The following is a 22,954-nucleotide window of genomic DNA, read 5'->3' on the forward strand; positions in this document are numbered from 1 at the left end:
GCAGGGAATTATTCTTCTTCCTCTTCCCGTTCTCGTGGTGGCCCTGGTTTAGAATAGTCTGCCTCTTTACCATCGGGAGAGTTTGCTTCTTCCTCCTGCTCCCTCTTAGGAGGAGCTGCTTCATCCCTTTCTAAACAGGCTGACTCCCGCCTCCAGGATTTCTGCTTGTGTGTGGGGGCGACTGATACCAGCATGGGTTGGTTCTCTGGTTCATCTGTAGTGCCGGTTGCCGGGGTTGGAGCAGAACAGTATTCTTAAATAGTTGTCTAACCCTAAGAGAGACCTGGCACATGTTCAGGAGACGTAAGAACTGACACACGTTCGGGACACACGGCAATAGTAACATGCTGGTTTGAACGTCCCAAGGATACTGACAGTTCTCAGGAGCTATTGTAATTAGCCTGGAGGAGAAGGGGAAGATGTAGAAAGGTGGCTCCCCCCTAGGTTGGCTCTCGCAGGAGAAAAAATAAAAAGTGCAATTATTAATAATTTCCGACAGATGGCTCCCGAAGCACAGAGGTGACGGCAATGCTGAGTACAAATACCAGACTGATCTCACAACCAATCATTTTATCATGCCATCAGCCAGCGATACACAGTACAGCAAAGTTATAACCTTAATCCATCTTCCAGAGGTGATAAGCAGCACATAAATACTAACAGACAGTATATATGGCAAGAAAGGTGTTACATAACGCAACTTTGAGAGCAAATAAATCGACATTGGGACCAGCAGCTACTAAACTAACATAATGACTACTTATAACCAATTTGTTTTAACATGCTCTGGTGAGTTCTGTTGTTATCTCAATCCTTGGAGCCCCGTGTTGGGTGCCAAAAAGGACTGACATGGTTTAACCCCAGGCAGCAACGAAGCACCACGCAGCCACTCGCACTCCCTTCCCCCCCTTCCCCAGTGGCACCCGGGAGAGAATCTGAACACAGAAGTAGAAGATATGGGTTCAAATAAAGACAGTTTAATAGGGCAGCAAAGGAAGATAAAGTAATCATGATAACAATCATGACAATAATAATAACAACAACAACAATAATGGAACATACAAAACAAGAGATGCACAATGCCATTGCTTACCACCTGCTGACCGACGTCCAGACCGTCCCCAAGCTGCCATCGCTGCTGCCCCATGCCAACTCCCCCCAGTTTATATACTGAGCATGACATCATACAATATAGAATATCCCTTTGGCCAGTTTGGGTCAGCTGTCCCAGCTGTGTCCCCTCCCTTCCTGGCTTCTGTGCACCCGGCAGAGCACGGGAAGCTGAAGAAAAGTCCTCTACTAGCATAAGCGCTACTTAGGAACAACTAAACATCAGTGTGTGTTATCAACATTGTTCTCATCCTAAATCCAAAACGCAGCACTATGCCAGCTACTCTCAGCCAAAATCATGCCAGAGCTCTTGAACCAGTCAGACATACACCAGTTCATAGGACCAGAGGGTGCTACTGTCTATCATCTTTTTAAAATCGTGGCAATACAGGGTGGCTCCTGACAACTGAAAAGTGTATTACACCAGCCTTCAAGATGGGCACAAAGGAGGGTCTGAGGAACTACAAGCTAGTTGACTCCATTGCAACCCCTGGGAAGGTGATGGAACAAATCCTCCTGGAACCCGCTTTCAAGCACCAATGAGGGAAGGGTAATGGGAACAGCCAGCACAGATTTACCAAGGGGAAACCATGGCTGATGAAGCTGATTGGCTCTGGCAAAGAAGTGAATGCCTCTGTGAATAATGGGAGATCAACAAAACATTCAACAGTCACCCCGTCTCCCTGTAGCCAAACTGATGAGATATAGACTGAATAAGTGAATGGTGAAGTGAGCGGAAAACTTACTAAAGCAGCAGGCTCAGTACTGGTGGACCTGTTTGGTCAGCAGACTGCTTTTATTTTTTTGTAATAAAGGTATTCTCTAACTCTTCTTGCCAGAGCTGGTCTGAATGTATAAACCACTTATTTAAAGTATAATCAATTAGAAGAATAACCCTGAGGAACTGCTTAGTGAAACCTTACCAGGAGGCCTCTTCCCAGGTAGAGGGCAGATCCGTGGTCCTTTCCATTAACCAACAGTGCTCCTGCTCCCATCAAGCAATTCAGTGTAGATATGTTTTACACATCAGAGTCTAAAAAGTTCTTGACAAAGCTCAAGAACAGTTGAGGCAAAGTTAACACTGTCTTTATCTTGGGAACAGCTACTTCTTGTGTGGCTGTTCTGTGGTTTGAACAAGCTGTCTTTTCAAGACACGATCAGCAGATTCAGCTCCTGGTAATGAGCTAGTTTATATCTGGTTAAAACTTTAAATTCTATATGACTCTGCACAGAATAAATTCAAGGAAGAAGAAAAGGGAGAGCAGAAGGAAAGTTTACTCATTGCAAACAAAAACTAAACCTATAGTTTGCAATTGTTAAAATAATAAAAAAAAGCATGGTGGTGAAAAAAGATGCTGGGAATTGTATTTTAAAGAAGGGTGGGTGGTGGAAAGTGCTTTTTTTTATTATTTTAGTAAGAGTTTATGTCAAAATCACTTTCAGAAATAGTGACATTCAGCTGACATCTACAGCCGATATCAGACATTGACTGTAAATTTAGGCAAAGGTTATGTTGGGGGTGGGGAACAATAGGAGAGGGAGAGGGAGAAGAGGGGGAGGGAGAAGGAGAGAAGGGAGTGGGAAGACTGTCAGAGCAGGGCAGGATGTGCTGGCCGGCAGCTGGCAGGAGGGCAGGGAGCTACAGATGCTGCAGCCTTCAGCAGTGTGGGATCCCTGGACAAGCTGCCACTTGTCCCACACAACTCCAGTGCCACAACCCATTCTTTCCCTGCTCTCCTCACTCCCACATCACCCAAACGTGCAAGCAACTTCCCCTGTTTAATTAGCCCTTCGTTATGGCCAAAGGGAGCTCTGGCACACCACTGGCCAACCCAGACGAGCTGGCAGCTGAGGAGGCTGGAGGCCAGGCTCCAGGTGTGGTGGAAGCGAGCAGTTATTTGGAGTAAGGACCTTGCTGTTGCTCAGCACAGGACTTGGGAGGCCTGGAGGGATGAGGAATGGGGCCAGCCCTGTGGGGTGGATCCAGTCCTACCGGTAGAAGATATTGCTGTCCCTCCTCCATCGAAAGACACCACAGGCCAGGTGGGACGAAACAGCCCCTGAGGGGACCAACAGGGAAGCCATGTTACTTCCCTCCAATTCCACTCTGTGGAGCCACCAAACCTGCCCCACAGCCGTGGGGACGAGCACAGCCTAGACACAGCCTGTGGCTGGACATGGTGTCCTTTCCCCCACCCACCCCCTGGCCCACACTGTGGCGGGGGGCACCATGCAAGGCTTCTGGGCATGACGAGGGGGCACGACATGGTGCGGAGGTCTTCCCGGACCTTGGTGAGAAAGGTCTGACAACAGACAGAGTAATAAAATATCTGCTTTAATGGGACAGAATATAGGAATATAGATCACAAGTAAATCTTACTCCCCTTCAGGTGCTGGGCACATCTCCACAGATGGGATTTGCGCAGCATGCTACGGGAAAATCTATCCGGGGTCCATCAGTGCTGCGGCAAAGTGGGGTGCCCTGCCTCCAAAGGGATGTAAGAGTTAACTGCTATCTCTAGTCCCCTTTTTATTCTGTCTTATTAATAAAACAGCTATTTTATGATGCCACTTGTTGGAGCTTTCTCACCAAGATTCAGAGGCCTGTGCTGTCTCTTCTCCCCGCCCCAGTTGCAGAACATCACCCTATTTCGCAAGGGCTGAGAGGAAGCCATTTCCCTATCAAGTGACCAGAGCTGAGAAAGAGAAACAAACAGCCCCTGACTGATAGCTTCTCTCCTAAGGTCCGCAGGATCCTAAGACCAGGTCATCGCGGGTGCCCAGCCCTGGACAGGTAACCGGGACGTTCTGGCTCCAGTTCAACCAACGCAGCCCTGCAACTGCGTCTGCAGAAGCCAAGCTGTGGGACGGAAGGTGGCTTGTGGCAACGAGGGCCTATCAGGACCCACAAGAAACCACAGAGCTGCTCGGTGCCTCCGGCCAGCGTCTTCCTCTGAAGAAGCCCTGACTGACCTGAGGACAGAGGGAGCAAACGGGGCATGATGCTGCCTGTGACCCACGTGCTAGCCTTCGGTGAGCGCCAGAGGCTGTGTGGGCTCCCAGAGAGGGACATGAGGCTTCCGGAGGCTCCACAGGGATGTTACATGGCTGTTTCTCTTGCAGGTGCTTGGCTGGTGACACAGAGCAAGGCTACGCCAGGTGAGTATCGCGAGGAGGCAGAAGGGGAGTTTGGACACATCTCTGAGCGCCGCCCATCTCCCAGGGCTCTTCCCCAGCCCCACAGAATGAGACTTGCCCTTGTGTGGAGACGGGGCCCAGAGCCAGCTCCAGGCTCACCATAGGGCAGCTCGGCACTGGGGGCTCCGTCTGTCTGCCTGCCTGCCTGTCTGGCAGCATTTCTCTCCCTGTGCAGATGCCCCCAAAATCTCCATCTTTCTGAAGCCACCGGGGGTGATCTCACCGGGAGGCTCCACCAACATCTGCTGCAGTTGCCAGCGTGACAGTGGGAACTTTGTGCTCTACAAGGACGGCTACCAGATCCGTACCCTGGAGCTGCATGGCAGCAGGGCCGAGTTCTCCATCTCTAACGCCTCCCAGGAGGACGCAGGTGCCTACAGCTGCCATTACATACATGGAGGCACTGTGCTGGCTCGCAGCGAAACCCTGGAAGTCATGGTGCGAGGTGAGGGATGTGATGTTACCCCTTTGCGTGGGGCCAGACGCCACAGGGGCAGACTGGGAAGCACGTCGCTACTTGGCTTCCCCGTCCACATGATGGGCAGGGTTTTCCCCTCTTCCCGGTCTTGCAGAGGTGGGGACCACCTTCACCTCTGCCTGAGCCAGGTGGTGGGGTCATGGAGATCCTGACGTTCCTGGCACCATGTCAAAGGCCTGCACACCTTCTCATGTCCTCTCCTCTCTCCACAGATTTCCGTCTCCCCACACCTGACCTCTCTGTCCTGCCCGGGCTTGAGGTGGCTGCAGGAGCTTACGTGACTTTCCGTTGCGCCATTGAACACTCCAGTGCTGCCTGTTACTTGTACCTGGAGGGCCACTTCACGGTGCGCTTAAACCCAGAGGAACGAGAGAATTTCAAACTCCCCCGTGTCAGTAAAGAAAAGGAAGGCCGCTACAGCTGCCAGTGTTTCGCCAAACGTGAATGGTCTGCTGTCAGCCAGACCCTGGATTTGGTGGTGAGAGGTGAGACATCCCCCCCAGCCACATCCTACTCTTCTCTTCCTCCCTGGCACCTGCCACATCCCGGGGGAACTAGAAAAGAGGTTGTAGGGGAAGAAAGCCGCTGTGGTAGGGGTCCAAGCAGAGGACTACAGCTTCCTTCAGCTGTGTTTGAGCCTTGCCAACTCCCCAGAGACCCTACAGATGACCTATAGACCCTATAGACCCAGGGTTGCCAGGCTACCAGCTGGGGGGGGCGGAGGGCGGGCAAGGGGACACCTGGGCCCACACCTACCAGCCTCAGGGGAAGCTGTACATCTCGTCGCAGCCCAGTGGCACCGTCTGGCTGGCAGCGGCAGGTGAGGGCCAGCTCCACGTTCCTCTCCTCCTTCCCCGTCTTTGGTGCCGCTCTGGGGGATCAGTGGCCACGGGCAGGGGGTGTCCCGGGGCAGGGATGTAGTAGGCAGAGCCGGCCAGAGACCTGGGGGCTCCCTTTGCTCCCTGTGAACTTCCCTTTATCCCTCTTTAGACCAGGAGCTCCCCAGCTTGTCCCCTTGTCCTGGGAGCCCCACGCATACCTCTTCCGTCCCCTCGGGTCCCCTGTTGCACCTTTGCTCTGGCAGCTCCAGGGGGCTCCTCCAAGGTCCCCCACTGACCGTCCCTTCCCCTCCCCTGCAGATTACACCTGGTCCAACGGGAGTGGGAGGGGAAGAGCTGGCCCCAGACAGCAGCCAAGAAAAGCAGCAACTGGATTTTCAGGTGAGTGTACTCTCACAGGCATCCTCTCTGCTACAGGAGGGGTTTTCCAACACTTCTATAATAATAACTGCATGCTTCTCCTCAGGATCTTCTCAAATGCGCTATTAGCCACTACTCTTAAGATGCTAATTGGAGTATGCCTTTCTCAGAGGGAGGTGTGGCTTGCTGATTAGCTAGAAGAAGATGCAGATATCCAGAGCCCTGGGGAGAACACAGACAACAAAGGCATTAGTTCATGCTCCCTGCTCGAACTCCTGGACTTTATTCCCACAGATGACCGACAAACACAGGTGTCCAGGTTTGCACTCACCCTACCCTTCTCTTTCCACTGGACAGTTGGTCCACAAATGGCAGAAGCAGCCAAACATCCAGGACATAAGGAACCTACTCACTGCAAGCTGGAGGACGACCCAGGTGTTCAGGACTCCCTCAGCCCCCACTTTCCTCATACCCATGGGAGGACAAATGCATGCGGGGTCAAAGCACCCTCATCCTGCTCTAACCTCAAGGTTCCCACCCAGCTGGCAGAAGAACCTAGAGCCCAGGGCACAGGGCCCCACAGAGGAATCTTGTGATGGGTCCCATGGAGGAGCCCAGCTGCCATGCTCCCACACCAGCCTCCATTGGAAGCCACAGCCTTGGTGCCTGTCCTGCTTATAGAGTTCTTGTGCCACTGAGGCAGAGGGCCCTGCTGAGTGGCAGCACTGCATCTTCCTAATTGGAGCCACCCCTCATTTCTATGGTCTCCTGAAGCTCACAGACATCCTGCCCACTGATGTCACATCTGGCCTCAGCCCCTTCTTCCACCCTATTTCACCACAGGGGAGACCACAGACAAGAGAGACAGGAGCCACATGCTCAGTCTTCCCAGCCTTGAAGGCACATAAGCCTCTATCTTCAAAGGTCAAAAGTCAGGGCACCTGACAGGGAGCCTTCAGCACTGAGCAATGGCATCGTCATCGTGTAGTCTTGGCCCAATTAGATGATCTGGTCACCCCAGGAACTGCCCTTTGACCTCATGGCAGGGATCACCCAACAATTGGAGATGATGACATGGCAGTTTGGCAACCCCTGGACCCATGATCCCTATCACGCTGTTTCACCTCAACATACCAACACAAACAAACTTTGACTTTGGTGATGGCCTCTGGGCCTACAGCAATGACTCCAGCCTGTTGAAACTTCAAGCCCGTCTTGCCCCTTCACCTGCGTCGTGCCCTCTTGAGTCCCCCATGCTCCCCTTAAGACCACCACATCATCCTTGTATCAGGTTTATGTAGCAAAGTTTTGGTAGTGGCAGGGCTGCAGGGGTTGCTTCTGTGAGAAGACACCAGAAGCTGCCCCCATGTCGGCCAGAGATAGTTGCAGCTGGCTTCAAGCTGGACCTGCTGCTGGCCAAAGCCGACCCAGTCAGCAGTGTTGGTAGCGCCTCTGTGATAACATATTTAAGAAGGGATAAAAACCACTGTGAAACAGCAGCTGGGAGGGAGGAGGGAGAATATGAGAGAGAAACAGCTCTGCAGACACAAAGGTCAGTGAAGAAGGAGAGGAAGGAGGTGCTCCAGGTGCCAGAGGAGAGATTCCCCTGCAGCCCATGGTGAAGACCATGGTGATGTAAGTTGTTGCCCTGTAGCCCATGGAGGACCACAGTGGAACACAGTACAGCTGGTGGAGATGCAGCCCATGGAGAGCCCACACTGGAGCAGGCTCCTGGCAGGGGCTGCGGCCTGTGGAGAGGAGTCCATGCAGGAGCAGGTCTTCTGGCAGGACCTGTGGCCCTGTGGGGGACCCACACTGGAGCGGTCTGTTCCTGAAGGGCTGCACCCCAAGTAAAGGACCTATGCCAGAGCAGTTCTTGAAGAACTGCAGCCCATGGGAAGGACCCATGTTGAAGAAATCAGTGCAGAATTGTCTCCCATGGGAGGGTCCCCACACTGGGGCAGGGGAACAGTGTGAGGAGGAAGGAGCGCAGAGACAAAGTCTTACAAGCCGACCCCAACCCACATTCCCCATCCCCCAGCACCACTCGGGGAAGAGGAGATAGAAGAGTCAGGAGTGAAGTTGAGCCCAGGAAGAAAGGAGGGGTGGGGGAAGGTATTTTGGGTTTATTCTTATTTCTCATTACTCTACTCTGTTTAACTGGCAATAAATTAATTTCACTTCCCCAAGTCAAGTCTGTTTTGCCTGTGACAGCAATTGGTGAGTGACCTCCCTGTCCTTATCATGTCCCATGAGATTTTCATTATGTGTCTGTGTCCTGTTGAAGAGGTGGAGTGATAGAGTGGCTTCCTAGGCACCTGGTGGCTAGCCAAAGTCAACCCACCACAATCCTCTAAGCCCCTTCATTGCCAGCTTCACCTTCCACACACCTCAAGTCACCTACCACTTCTCCATGTCCCCTGACCACACTGTTAGTGAAGGCTCTACCAGCACCACAACATTTCTTATTGTACTTTATTTCCCCTGCTCTCAAGGCATGCCAACAGCACATGCTACCCCGTGACTTTCAGCAGCCTTAGACCCCCTATCAGTCCCCAAATCCCTCCTACCTCAGTCCAGCCCTGCTGCAGGGCTGGGCAGTCTGGAATTGTCTGTGGTGAGTCCATGACAGGTCCATGGTGGGTCCATGGTGGTCCCATGGCCCAGTTGCCAGTGCCCCCTCTGTGGGGACATCCTCACATTCTGTCCACGTGGTCCTGCAGCCTCCCCAGCACTCCTTGCACCTGCTGCAGTATCTCCTCCTCATCCACACTGTCAAAGGCCTCTTTGGGGGTGATGGGGAAGGGGTGGTAACTCGGGTACTGTGTGGCCTTGCCATCCACGCCACAGCCGTGCAACCACTCCACCTTCTTTGCCAGGCCCCTCAGCTTTGGCTCCACTGCTTCCAGCCATTGGGCCAGCCCCACCAGCCCCACTGGGGCCTTAGAGGCCTCACCATGGCAAAGTACAGCAGCCACCAGCGCCTTCTCCAGAGCCTGATGCACCTTGAAGAGGACCCAGTTGGGGCAGCAGTGCCTGATGTCATTGTGAGCTGCCTGCAGGTCATTCTCGGCCTGTCGCAGCCACCGCTGGGCTTCTGGGATGGATGGAGTTGGTTCCATGGCGCTTGCAGTGTTGTACTGGCCACAGAGGTCCTGCAACACCTTTGGCTGCTTGACAGCCCCCGGTTGCCACAAGGTTGCGAGCCTGTGATCCCCATCACCACTCGCCTCTGGCATCAGGCTGTGCCAATCCTTCCATGGCTTCCTTTCTGCCACAGCCTCCTCCTGCAGTTGCTTCTCCAGCTCCAGCTCCAGCTCTGGTGCAGCACCAACCAGTGCCACGTCATTCTCCTCCAGAACAAAGACCACATCCTGTGGCTCCTGGCAGACCAGCATTTCACGCAGCACTGACAAGGCGGGTGCTTCCAGCTGTCCACCCAGGATGATATTGATCTCCTGCGCTAGTGTTTCCACGACCCTCAGCTGGTGCCGGTTCAGCACCATATCTGCATGCCGGATGTAGAGGAGTCGCTGGGCACCATCAGACAGGCTCACATGGATGACCCGTGGCTGGGAGCTGCCCTCCACCTTTGCACCATGGTGGATCAGCACAGTGCGGATGTCCTTGCAGCACTGCACTTTCAGCTGCTCCACTGCAAAGCCACCATCCCCCTCCATTCTTGCCATAGCCCTGTGACTCTGCCACCGGAGCAAGGCTTCCAGCCCCATCCTAAACCATGGTGATACCAGGAGGGTCTGCAGACGCCTCTGCCCAGGGCAGTGAGAACCATAGCAACATAGCTGCAGACCGCCCTCCTCCAGCTGCTGCTCTGTGACCTCTGAAAGCGCCCGTGGCCGCAGGTGCTGTGGTAGCATTTGCAGCAGCCACCAGGCATTACACCCGGTCACTGGCAGTTCAGCGATAAACACAAAAGTCTTCTCCAAGATCCTAAAGGTACTTGAGGACACGCAGTCATTGAAGTATAGCCTGTGGGATGGCTCTAGGCAGTCAGCAGTGCTTAGCAAGTACAGCTCAGTCACAGTGGAGAAATCGGGGGGCTCCTGTGCCTCCCGCAGCAGCTGGAAGAAGTGCTGTGTGGCCAGCAGGACTGTCTTCTTCTGGGTACTATTGAGGGTCCCACTCACATGGCTCTCCTGGTAGATTTGGGCCAGGACATGGCTGTAGTGAGTTAGTGTGGGGAGCAGGACCACCCCAAGGTGTTTCAAGAGGTCTCCATAGACAGCCACGCGTGGGTCAGGCGTGAGGAGGTAAGGGTAAAAGTCAGCCTCATCTGGGAGTGATGTCACCACTTGACACGGCATGGCCATGTGCTCTGACTTGGCCAGCACCACAGGCAACTTAGCAAGGTGCTCTGCATCTACCTCCTTCAGATGGATCTGTAAGAATTGGTACACTTTCTTGAGCACTCTGACCCGTGTATTCACCTGGTGAGGCGTCTGGCATGTTGCCCTGCACACCTGCTCCAGGTTGGCCACCACCAAGGCAGTGGGTATCTCTACACAGACTCCCATGGCCTTCAGGTCGTCCTGCTTGAGCGCCAAGGACTTCGGCAGGATGGTGGCTGATGTCCACAGGAGCTCAGCCACATCTTCTTTGCAGCAGTAAACGCTGCCCTTCAGGGCCACAGGCTTCGTGCAGGCTGCAAAAGGGGGATGGAGGCTCCTCAAATCTGGGTGGATGTCCAGTGGAGGCAGGAAGTGGATTGTGGCAATTTGCTGTAGGAAATCCTTTGACAACGGATTCTCCAACAGGCTAACAAGCTGTTGGTGCATCTCCTGCTGTCGCGCCAGCAGATCTTCAGTGTGGCACCTAGCCTGAGTGGCTTCATGCTCTATCTCCTGGGCCAGTGCCACAAAATCCTCCACAGAGAGGTTGGTGCAGACACCTGCCTCAAGCAGGAAGCCCTTAGCAGCCTTCTGGTTGTAACCTAGTTCCTCAAAGAAAGACTCAGGGACAAAGCGGTGTTGGAGCCGCAGAGTGCAGAAGGAGGGTGTGTTGTCATAGAAGTAGGAGGCCAGGCGCAGCACACCGTTGGCATCGGGTATAAAGGCCACAGTCTGAAAAGCTGCCACATCATCTTTGTTGAACTTAATTTGATAGCAGTGTCGCAGGGTAAGGAACAAGCGCACAGCTTCCATAAGCTCTGCAGCTGTGAGCTGGGACAGCCGGGGCAGCACCACGGTCAAGAAGAGCTGCTGGTCATCTATGAGCTTCCACTGCAAATTCTTGTGCAGATTCAGGTAGATCTTGTCTGCTCTGAGCAGCAACATGCCCTTCTCCAGGTTGTACAGGGCTTGGACACCCAGAGGCAGTTCTGAGAACTGGCTTTTGAGCAACAGCACCTTGTGGTAGGATGCCACAGGTACATAGCCCCCACCATACTTCCGAAAGAGAGGCAGGAGCTTGAGCTGCTCCAGTGCCACCAAATCCAGTTTTCCCTGCACAAAGTACAGCAGGAATGAAACATCTCTCTCCTTTAAGTCCCTCCAGCGGAGATCATCTCTGGTGGCCGCCAGCTGGGCCACCACAGCCTTGGGCTCTGTGGCCTGCAGTGTCCTTTTCTTCAGGTAGCTGTAGGCAAAATAAAGAGGCAGCAGGGACTTCTGGAGCACAGGGATGCCCAGTTTGTGCAGCACCTTGGCCACCTCTGAGTCACAGTCAAAAAGAACATTGGGGAGGGAGGATAGTGCCAGCAGCTGCTCCGAGTCTCTTTCATAGCCCTGAACAGGCAGCACCACCATATCCCGGAGACCATCCATGAATGAATCCATGTCCTCCGCTGTGTTGACCACAGCACTGAATAACTTCCACAGCTCCTTGAGCCACTTCTTCTCTGTGGTCCTCTTCAGCTGACCCAGTGCCTCCTGGATGAGTGGTATCGCCTCCAGGAGGCCAAGGTCCTTCACAAAGCAAGGCAGGGTCAAGTCAGAAATTAACTTATCAGCAAAGCGATGGCTTTGGTGGGGGAAGAGGTGGGCAAAGGTGTTTTTGAAGACTGGGTGGTGGGTGCTGAGGGCATTCAGGCAGCCATCATGTGTGGCCAACAAGGGCAGGCCTTCCAGTTCTGCATTGACCTCAAGGAAGTATTTCAGCAGGACGGAACAGTTCCTTGGGGTCCTCAGGGGTGTCTCAGCCAGCACACAGGGCAGGGGGCTGGCCAGGGCCTGGAGGAAGCACCGGAGAGAGGCTGGCTCCAAGGCAACAGCCTGCACTTGGGCTTCAATGAACCCCTTATAGATCAGCTGCAGCTGGGCAAATGATGGCACCAGGTTCATGTTCAGGTGCTGCAGCACCTCCTGGAGAGCTGGATCAAGCTTCTCCTGGAGGAAGTATGGCTCCGTTAGCACATCCCCACCACCTGGACATGCCCAGGTCAATGTCACCACGCTGTCAGGGGGCTTCACATGGTACACTGGCACCAGGGGCAGGCGTTCATGACTGAGGTGCCTGTAGACATTCCTCACCAGGTCCTGAAAGGTAGGGAGCACCTCTGTAACAGTAGGGAAGAACTGGAGGTAGTGGGAGACAAGGTGCTTCTGGCAGACCTCCAGAGACCTGAACTGGAGCCCTTCAGGCCCCAGGGCTTTCCACTGCCTGGTGAGAAAGGCACAGTATAGTGGAGTCACCAAGTGACGGAGCAAGAAGTCATTCCAGGCTGCCTCTGTGCTGCCTGGGTCCTGGCAGAGATTGCGTCTGGCCGCATTCACAGAGAAGTTGGCATTGATGTGCACAGGCAACCCTGTGGTCAGTGGCAGTGGCAGGGTGCAGAAAGCTTTGCTCGTGACTTTGTTCAAGTCCAATGGTGTCAGGCAGCCAGCCACAGTCCCATAGGGCATCTGCCCAGGCACTGGAGACTCCTCAGCCCCTTCCTGCACCCCAATTTGGGAGATCACCCTCCACATGGTGCTGGCCCTGGACTTGCTGGTTTTGACTCTCATGATATAGGAGACAGAGGTGGGGCCAAACCCATCCATGGCTTGGCTCAATCTCATTTGGAAACCCTGTCTTAGCTCTGCATCACTATCTGTCAGCTGTGTGGCCACCCGCAGCTTCTCCAACATCTGCCCCCCATCTGGGGGGATCTCAGAGAAGATCACGGTGCGGAGGTGCCGGAGGAAGAGCATCAAGTCCTCACCTTCCTCAGCCAGTACTGTCTCCACAGCCATGATGTCTTGGTCCCGCACAACCATGTTGGATACCTTGGAGATGGCAGGTCCAGTTGCAGTGCGGAGGGGCAGCCGGAAAAGGACACCCTGGTTCAGGTTGAAGAATGAAGGTAGGAAGGTGCCATAAATGTCTGGAAAGGTCCTCTTGAATTCATGGTGGACAGCAAACATCCCGCCAGGCCTCTCAGCTGTGGCTCCGGGCACGTAGTAGAGATGGGGGTCAAAGACACACAGGGCACTGTCTCCGGTAAGGAAGGCTGGGCAGTCAGTAAAATGAAAGACAGTGTTGAAGCCAAGGCCATATTTGCCTGTGACATCCTGCCGGCCTCGCTTGCCACCTACCCCCAGTTGCTGAATGCCTTCAATGTCCTGCTGCTGGAAGGGTCTGTCACTGTAGATGCAGAGGGCAGGGCCCTGCAGGAAGTTCCAGTTCTCACTGAAAGTGGTATCCACGGGGTGCTGCCGGCGGTCCCACACAAAATGCACAAGCCCCGCACCAGCATCATCTGCATTCTGGAGCAACTCTTTCACCATATCGCAAGAGGCTGCTGAGTACTCACCCAAGATGTTCTTCAGCCGTGTAGGCAAGTCTTCATGGGCACCAAATGGCTGCACCCAGAGGCTCAGATCTGCAGTGAGCAGGCGGCTCTTCTCCAGTGCCCGGTGGCGTGTAGTAGGCACCCCAAAGTGCAGGGCTGTGGCTCGGCACAGCTGTTCATGACACAGCAGGACATCTCTGTCCACTGGCATCCATGGTGTATCATTGAAGTGGAGCTTGTCCCGTGGACGCAAAATGCCCTCCTGGTCAGGTAGAAAGAGTTGCTGGGTCTGGTAGGCATCTGGCTTTTTGTCAACTGACATCAGGCCACAAGACACCAGCCTCAAGGCCAGAGCCAGCTCTGCAGCAGGCAGTGGCTCTCCAGCATGCATCTCTGCCAGGATGCAGAGCACTTGGGCATAATCATCCCAGGTGAATGTGTGGCGCAGGCCTACACACTCCCAGAGCTGGCTGTAGTGTTGGTACTGCTCTGGGAGCTGGTGAAGATACGGGGCAGCCTTAAATAACAGCATCTTAGCCACAGCTGTGACCGGCATAAAGCGGGAGCCCACCAAGATAAAGGGCTCCCCTTGGGCCACTGCAGAAGCCACCTCACCCCAGCTGGCGTGATCTCTCCGGAGCAGCTCATGTAGGTAACTGTAGCAGCAGCAGGCGCTCTCCTGCAGGGTCTTCAAAGGGAGAGCGTTGGAGCTACAGCTCAGTGCCTTCAGCTGCTCAAGGACTGTAGCTGCTGGTGGCTGCCGGTCCAGCCCCAAGAAGGATGCAACCTCCTTGGGAAGGCTGAATTTTTTTCCCAGCACCTTAGGAGCCAAGGTAGCATGGACAAGTCCCACTAGTGGGGCACGGAGGTGATGGTAGAGCTGGGCAGCTGGCAACAGCACATGTTCACCAGTTGGCAGTGTACCAGGGAGGAAGGGCACAGTCTGGAAAGCTGCCTGAATGGTGTTGTTCACCCTCTCCTCCACTGCATCCTGAAGCAGCTCAAGGATGCAGGTAGCCCTCTGACAGCCCTGGGCACAGTCCTCAGTCCAGATAAGCTGCACTGTCTTTGCCCGCTCCAGCAGCTCAGGCAGGGTTACTGTGTCCTTAACCATGCCCAGCCTCTCCAGACGGCTTAGTCTTTCCGGGGAGAGGAAGGCATCCCCAGTGGGGAAGCGCCCATCCTTAGGGTCATATAAAGAGGCAATGCGGCCTCTGGGATGCACCAGGCAATTGATGAGCTGCAGGTGGCCATGAGGGGTGGCAGGAATACAGGGCACTCTCTGCAGCACTTTGTCCACATCATCATGGGACATATCCAGCGCATGGAGAAGCAGTGGGTCCCGGTCAACAGCCAACAGGTCTTTCAAGTTGGGAAGCACAAGCTCGCAGTGAAAGCGGGGCCAGTCATAGGTGCCAGCATCTGCTGCCTTCCCAAGGCCCCTCCGCACCTTCTCTGGCAAGGTCACAGCTAACCAGGGATGGGGCAGGGTGGTGGCAAAGACACGCTTTGCCACAGCACCCAGCTTGGGGTGTCTGACCACAGCCTGGTGAAGGAAGCGGGCATCTTGCAGTGAGCACCATGAGTAGCCATCAGAAAAGAGCCTGGGGCCATCCCTGGCTGCCACAGCATGGTAGAAACCAGTCACAGCTTCCGTAAATGGGTAACGGGCAGTGTCAGCGTCTGGCCAGAAGACATGATATTCATAGTTCTTCAACTCACCTGCCTCATGCATGGTGCGGAGGTGGTCAAGCGCCCGGAGCCAGGCAACTGGCACGGCATTGCGGAGCAGCACCCGGTTCCACTCACCCCGCTCCGCTGTGTCCCACAGCCCCTTGCGGTTTGAGAGGATGCTGAAGGCCCCATGCACGTGGATTGGCAGCCCTGAGGTAATTGGCATGGGAAGGTGGCAGAAGACTTGCCCCTCCTCAGCACCCAGATGTGGGACCCACTTGCCATCTGCAGTAAGGGCAAGGGGAAGGGCCACACCAGCCATGGGAGGTAGAGGATGGAGCCCTGCCTGTGTGTTCCGGTGAAACAGTTCCAGCAACTCCCCATCATCCTTACACACCAAAACTAGGTAGTGCCATGTGGTCTGGGATGCCTCCTCACGGGCTGTAAGCTGCCTGATGGCTGCCCAGCTTGAGGGTTCCCCAGAGGACCCCAAGTCTCGGATCTCCTTTCGCCACAGCATGGCCAGAGGCACGGTATCCTCTGCAGAGGCAGCCATGTCTGGCAGCATCTCCAGGGACATCTCCCTCACCCTCTGCAGGAAGAGCAGCAGGAGTCGGTTCGAGCCAAGGAAGCTGGTGCCAAGGGACTGGATGCGCTCTGTACCAAAGGCCTCTGAGCAAATCTGTGATGTCACAGCTTCCTCTTCAGTGCGAAAAGGCAGGCGGAAAAGGCTCCCTGGAAAGGGTTCTGGCTCAGGCAGGTGGCACCCAAAGACACCGTGGTACGGCCAGAACTGCTCAGCAAAGGCACGGAGGATGCGTGGTCGGCTGGAGAAGTCCAGGCGGATGCCAGGGCAGCCGGCCCTGGGGATGTGCTTGGCCAGGTGGGTGCCATTAGGATCAAAGATGAGCAGTGTCTCCCCACTCAGCACTGCTGGCACATCTGTGACACGGTACACAGAGCTGAAGCCCAGCCCAAAGCGCCCGATCTGGCCTGCCTGGCCCTCCTTCTTAGAAGCCCCAACCCGTGTGATGTTACGGAGGTCATCCTCCGTGAACAGGGCATTGTTGTAGGCCCAGAGGGCTGGGCCATGGCAGGCAGCCATGCCAGGGTCCAGCAGCCCAGAGGTGGCCTTTCTGGGGTGTCGGAGGTCCAGGAGGAAGCGGCACACAGTAGCTCCAGCATCTTCTGCATTCTGGACAATCTCTGTGAAGAGGTCACCCTCCTCACCATACTCCTGGAGGATGTTGTGAAGCCGTAAGGTGATGGGCTCTGAGGGGCCGCAGGCTGTAAATGGCTCCAGCCCTAGCACCCGCGTGCTGAGCAGCTCCGTGCCGAGGAATCTGGCCGTGCTGGATGGCACTGCCTCATGTACCACCTCCTGAACATCCTCCTCTGCCTCCAGCTCCATGTCCAGGTACACAGTAGAGGCAGCCGGGCGGAGGGCAAAGCCTGAGCCATCCAGAATCCTCACAGGAATCGGCACTGTGCCCTCGCCATGGTGCCCCTGGCTCTTAAGCCACTCCAGGACAGCTAGAGCCACTTCCAACTCTGCTGCAGTGCCAGCTCTTGAGCTGCGTGTGTCTATGTCCTGGCCCAGGCGGCGCAGAGCTGCAACCACCCTCTCCTCGCTCACCCTTGCCTCCACCCCCCAAGCCCTGAAGAGGCAGCTATAGGGCAGGAAGTCAGGGGGCACGCAGGGCACCAGCATCCCCAGCTCCAGCTTCTCTGGATAGCCCAGCACAGCATCACATGGCAGGACAAACCCAGCACCAGTCCACACGACAGCATCATCCGGAGCAGCCCTAAAGGTCTTCAAGTCTTCCTGCATGTGCTGGTAGACAGGCCGGAGTGCAGGACCTACCTCATCCATGTTGCTGCATGCTGCCAGCTGTCTTAGTTGCTCCCACACTCTCTCTGGCGGTGGTGTCTGGCTCAGCCCCAGCTTCTTCTCTGCCTCTGGCACAAAGGCACCAGTCAGGTGCATGGCAAGCCCCACCAAGGCCTGGTACTGGGTGGACCGCAGCTCCTTGGGGGGCAGGAAGGGCTGCCCAGGATTTCCAGTGCATTTGGAACGAGGCACCCATGGCAGCTCCTGGAGCTGCCTGAGCTTTTCAGCGCTGAAGCCAGCCAGTTCCTTGGGGCAGTTGCAGACCTCGATCAGTGCCTGAGCCCTGTCCAGAGCCGCTGCGTCACCCTTACTCACACTTGCTGCAGCCTCTAGGATGTCTGAAGGCACGAGGCAGCCCTCACCATGCCGCAAACCCAGGGCTTTCAAGGCACGGAGGACAGGCGGACTGTGGAAGGCAGCAGGAGGAAAGTGCTCAGGGCCCAGCAGTGCCTGCAAGGTGCTCTCGCAGGGGTCGTAGAGGTCTTGCGGGCATTTGGGGCCGTTGGGAGTCTCCAGGAAGGCCAGCCTGCTGCAGGCCTGCTGCAGTGAGGGGCTCTGTGCAAAGAGGATGTCTCCATGCTGCAGCACCCAGAGCAGCAGAGCCTGTATCTCAGCTGCCCGCCCTGCATAGGCGCCCTCGGCCACGGCGTTGATGGCCTCCAGCGCCATGTGGGCTGCACTGATGAGGGGCCTCTGAAGCCGCCCCAGGAGCCGCCGGTCAGCTTCATCCCGGCACTGCAACATGGCCTTCGGCAGCACCACATCTCTCGGCAGTTCCAGCTCTGGCTCCAGCGCTGGGGTGGCACCGGCTGGTACCAGCTCCATGGGCTGCGGCGTGGCCAAGCAGGGCAGTGCGATGAAGAGGGGCAGAGCAGCCAGTGTGTCCCTGTCCTGCTTTGTCAGGGATGGGATGTCTGCCAGGTAGAGCCGGAGGGTGAGCACATCTGCAGCAGGCAGTAAGGCCAGGTGGGAGGCCACACTTGAAGTCCCCTGCCTGCCTAGGGCCCGCAGGGCATTGAGTGGGGATGGAGGCAGGACATAGTAGGGCAGGGAGCGATGCCACATGCCTGGCGGCACCACTGAACAACCCAGGACCTCCAGGACAGAGGCCACAGCAGATGGCAGGCACTGGTCCTCCCATGCCTGGAAGATAAGACTGGACTGGGGTATCAGTGGAGCCAGACGGATGCTGGGGGTATCCAGTTGGGACAGGGCGATGAGAGGGAGTCCCTCCAGAGGGCCTAGGTCTTCCACATGGCTGGCCAGGAATCTCCACAGGGCTGGGAACCAGGAGGCTGGAGGCTGGGGGAGGCCTTGGGCCGGGCACCAGGTCACTGGGGTTGAAGACTGGGATGTCCAGGTCAGGGGCAGAGCCGAGCGTAGGGTCTGGACAGTCACGGCTGGGTCCAGCAGAACCAGGTTGGGGAAGAGACCTGTGTGTAGGAGGCAGAGGCTGGACAAGCAGTACATGGGACCTGGGACCTGGCAGAGGGACGCAGGATGTTGGGGAAAGAACCTGAGATCTGCAGGGCATGGGGGGCCCCCATACTGGGGATGGGAGGACCTGGGCTCTGGAGGGACAGTGGATACCCTGAGTAGGAGGAACAGGGCATCCCCAGACCGGTGGTGATACAGGAGATCTGAGGGAAAGAGGTGTTAGGGGGACCAGTATTGGGATCCTCAGATGGGAAACACAGAGAGACCCAGGATCCGAGGGAGCACAGATGGGACGGAGGAATGTGGGAAGAACAGCAAGGACAGGCGAGTCCCCAGAGACACAGGGAGATGCAGGATAGGAGAGGTGGCCCTCGGCTCAGACAACACACCCCAAAATGGAGAGCGGCAGTGAGACTCGAGATCTACAGTGCTGTTGAATGGATGGGGGAAGCCACGAAAGGGACCTCAGGCACGATCAGGGACCCCAGCTGTGTACAAGGAATATCAGTGTGGTACAGGGCAATATTGGGCCTGCAGAGGAGCCCAGGGGTGTACAAGTGTGCCTAGGGACATTGGGGTTTAGAGGGAGATTAGGGGATCCAAAGGTGGCCCAGGGCCCCCGTCTCTTACCCGCCTTGGCAATGCCTCGCAGGAGGCTGTCCAAGCCTGGCTCCAGGTCTGAGGGCACAAAGGACGCGGCCAGGCCGGGCAGGAGCTCCCTGTGGGGACAAACAGAGGTGCTGGGGAACTAGAGGGGTAATGGGCGGCAGGCAGCTTCCTGGACACCTGGCTCAGCTGCCACTCGGTGTGACTGGGGGAGAGGATGAGGGTGGTGAGGTACCCAAACGTCGAGGTTTGACCCTGGCTCCACTTTCAGCTCAAGAGCGGGAGCTGCACCCTGGGCAACCGTCTCACCTGCCCACTCCTGCAGGGAAGGGGGCTGCCTGGGGATGTGGCCTCACCTGGGGCAGTCGGACGTGTCCACGTAGACAATGGCTGACGCAGTCCCAAAGGCCACGAAGGTCCCATCGGCACGAGGCAGGAGGGGGAGACCCCGCAGCTCAGCATGGCACCCATCCCTGGCCACGTAGCGCAGCAGGGAGAGCCGGTCGGCAGCTGGGAGGCCTACGGCCCCGTGGTGCCGCAGCACCTCCCGCACGTGGCCCGCCGTGGCCTCCCGCATGCCTTCCGCCATCCCCAAAGCCAGTGCCCTCCGGACGTGGGCTGGGACATCAGCCACTGGCTCCCCAGCTGCCACCAGCAAGGCCTGGACCACCCGCCGTGCAGCCACATCGCCTCCAGCCTCCGGCAGCAGCACAGCCTCAGGGGGCCGCAGCCGCCCTGTGGCTCCCTCCGTGGCTGGCACCAGGGTGTGGGCAGCCGCCAGCTCCCGGCAAACTTGGGTCACCAAACTGCGGATGCGGCCACTGTTGGGCGTGCACTCTGGGTCTGGCCAGATGCTGTACGATTCTGTGCCAGGCAGAGCTGTGACCACGACAGCCATGTGGCCGTAGACCCGCGGCAGAAGGCCAAGGAGCAGCAGAGCATTCCAGCGGGCATCTTCCGTGCCCTCCTCACCCTCCTCGGGCCAGCGGAGGTGGCGGCGGTCATCGGAGAGGGCAAAAGGGGCGCTGGCATGGACGGGCAGCCCTGTGGCCATCTCCTCCGTGGCTGGCAGGGGTAGGAAGCAGCACAGCCGCCCTTGGCAGGGCCCATGGAGAGGGTGCGCCAGGCTCAGCTCGGGGCAGCACCCCAGCCCTGCGCCCAGTGCCACAGCTGGCCCCTCCGTTGCCCTGCCCGTGCCCACCAGCCATTCACTCCCATCGCCCACCCCATCCCCATGCAGGGCCACCAGGCGCCATGCCAGACTCATCCCCGCATCCCCTGATGGCCCTGGGACAGGGAGAGGTTGAGAGGATGCCGCAAGGGTCCCCACGAGGGTCTGGACCCCATCAGGGGCCACGCGGTACAGGGCCATGCGGCGGACATGGCGGAGGAAGAGGAGGGCAAGAGGGGCCTCAGTGAGGAAGGTCTGGAAAAGGCTACAGAGGCGCTCAGGATTGGAGACCCCTGCAGAAATTCCCGAGGGTTGCCGGCGGAGGGGGAAGCGGAAGAGGGTGCCCCGGGCAGAGTCACGGTGCTGTCCCACAGCTTCTAGGCCAGCCCAGAAGGGCTCAAAAAGGCCAGGAAGGTCCTGGGCTGCAGAGACATCCCAGCGGGCACCGGCAAGTAGCAGCACCTGGCATTCCGGGTCCAGTACCCCCAAGGACGGGGGGCTCAGCACACCTGGCAGGTCTGGGGATATGGGAACCATGAGGTAACAGCAATGGCAAGGACACCACTGCCTCCCCAGATCGTCCAGACCCATCAGTGCCCCAAGTGCCCACCCAGTACCCTCAAATTCTACCCCACAGTGCCTCCCATGATCCCAAACTTAATCCCAATTCATCAGTCCCCCCTCAGTTTGCCGCTGCAGCCTTGGCCTCCACTGCCACCCAGCCTCCCCCCAGCCTCCTGGTGCTCCAGGTTTCCCCACTTCAGACACAACCCTCCATTTTGCACTCCCTCAGTGCCCCCCCAGTACTCCACAGCCCTGTAGTTCAGAGCCTCCAGTACAGCTCATGTCCCCAGTTCAATTGCAGTTGAGGCCCCCAGTGCTGCTCACCAGTGAGGTGGTAGACAGAAGTGAAGCCCAGGCCGAAGCGCCCCACGGTGCTGGGGTCCTTCTGCTTGTGAGACACCCCTGGGCGCAGGAGCCCTGTCCAGTCCCGGGGGGACATCACGGCATCATTGTAGGCCAGCAGTGCTGGGCCTGGGGGGTCAGGACCATGGGTTAGGGGAAACCTGGGACACGTACAACCCACACTCAGTGTCCCCACAGTTTCAGTCCCCCCTCCAGTCCCACAAAAACCTCCTCAGTGCCCCCACTACCTCCGAGTCCTCCCAGTAGCCTCGGTGCCCCCAGCACATCCCAGAACACCTCATTGGTTTCAGTTCCCCGAGTTCCGCTCTGATCCCTCTTCAATTCTTCAATAGTATCCCCCAATCCCTCCCAGTGCCTGCCAGTGCCAGCCCTGCGCTTCGTCCAGACTCTCCCGGTGCCCGTAGCGCCTCTCACCCTGGGTGCCCTCCAGGCCCCCTCCGGTGATGTCAAACTCCCGCTCGTCAGACACAAACACAACTTCATTAGCGCCAGCATCGTCCGCGTTCTGCACCAGCTCCTGGGTTAAGAGAATCAGTGCCTGAACAGCTGGTCCCCCTAGCCCCCAGAGAAAAAGCACTGACCCACTCTCCCAGCTGGGCAGCAAGGTCCAGGGACTGGTGCTGGGCAAGGACTACCGCCCTCCTCAACTGCCTGGGGTCTGTATGCCCAGCTGGGCAAGAGGGCCCAGGTGGCTGGGTTCCCCGGGGGTCTCACCTTAAGGATCTGCCCCCCGTCAGGGTACTTCTGCAGGATGCTGTGCAGGTAGTCAAGGAAGATGGGTGCCTGTTGGCAGAAGGCCTCCCTGCAAAGTAGACAGAAGGGGGGGGGGGGGGGGGGGGGGCTCCATGGGTAACCAGGATCCCCATGTCCTCCTCAGATCCCCCAAGATGCCCCCCTCCTTGGGGGATAATGGACCCTACCTCCTCCCAGGACCCACTGAAACAACCATCTCCAAGGACTCACACACACACACCTCCCCAAGTCCCCCATCTCTTCCTGGGATCCTCCAGCAACCCTGAAACTCCCCCATATCCCCCCAGCAAGCCCTGAGCCCCCCGTAATGCCCACCTCCTTCAGTAAGCCTTCCGGTCTCGCCACTAAGCCCGGAGCCCCCCAGTCCCACCAACAGCCCCCAGTGACCGCCGGAACCCTCCAGCCGTTCCCCTCGTGCCCCCATAAAACCCCGATAACACCCCAGTGCCCCCCCGCCAGCCCCACTCACGCTTTCGGCTGCTTGAGGGCCATTTCGGAGGCTGCAGAGGGCCCGCCTGCGTCCCCGCCGACGAGGGGCCCCCAGATGCCCCGGGATGCCCGGGTCCCCCCGGCTCCGCGGCCCCGGCCCCGCCCCCCCGGCCGAGTAGTTTCGTTTCTCAGTCGAGCAGGGCTCGTTGCTCTTCCCCAGACCCAGAACCGAAGCATGGAAGGGAGTGGGGGATGGGTGGAAGGCTCAGGGTCAGGGGGGTACAGCGATGGATGGTAGGTGGGGCCCGGGGCCATGGCTATGGGGCAGGGGCCATAGGTCTATGGCTACGGG

At 57.2% G+C, this 22,954-nt stretch overlaps 2 protein-coding genes across 4 annotated transcripts; one reads left to right on the forward strand and one right to left on the reverse strand.

Annotated features, from left to right (window-relative positions):
- Window positions 1-3,770: 3,770 nt before the first annotated feature.
- Window positions 3,771-7,118, forward strand: LOC104046541 (immunoglobulin superfamily member 1). 3 transcript variants are annotated; one of them, XM_064465026.1, is made up of 7 exons: window positions 3,771-3,876; window positions 3,963-4,143; window positions 4,234-4,269; window positions 4,484-4,753; window positions 4,999-5,271; window positions 5,926-6,006; window positions 6,343-7,118. In XM_064465026.1, exons 2-7 carry the CDS (start codon window positions 4,110-4,112, stop codon window positions 6,579-6,581), a joined length of 933 nt encoding a protein of 310 aa, XP_064321096.1. In that variant the 5' UTR covers window positions 3,771-3,876; window positions 3,963-4,109; the 3' UTR covers window positions 6,582-7,118. The 3 variants fall into 3 exon arrangements, with proteins under 3 accessions (XP_064321096.1, XP_064321095.1, XP_064321098.1); XM_064465025.1 differs by having other exon boundaries at window positions 3,771-4,143; XM_064465028.1 differs by having other exon boundaries at window positions 3,771-4,143; window positions 6,092-6,480.
- Window positions 7,119-7,668: 550 nt separating this feature from the next.
- On the reverse strand, window positions 7,669-22,927 carry LOC135315646 (sacsin-like). The gene is made up of 7 exons (XM_064465024.1): window positions 22,643-22,927; window positions 22,135-22,222; window positions 21,835-21,937; window positions 21,382-21,528; window positions 19,679-21,011; window positions 19,347-19,435; window positions 7,669-18,712 (listed from the first exon to the last, which is right to left on the reverse strand). Exons 1-7 carry the CDS (start codon window positions 22,915-22,917, stop codon window positions 8,682-8,684), a joined length of 12,066 nt encoding a protein of 4,021 aa, XP_064321094.1. The 5' UTR covers window positions 22,918-22,927; the 3' UTR covers window positions 7,669-8,681.
- Window positions 22,928-22,954: the final 27 nt, after the last annotated feature.

This window comes from Phalacrocorax carbo, chromosome 14 (genome assembly GCF_963921805.1).
Source record: "Phalacrocorax carbo chromosome 14, bPhaCar2.1, whole genome shotgun sequence".
Lineage (NCBI taxonomy): Eukaryota > Metazoa > Chordata > Aves > Suliformes > Phalacrocoracidae > Phalacrocorax > Phalacrocorax carbo.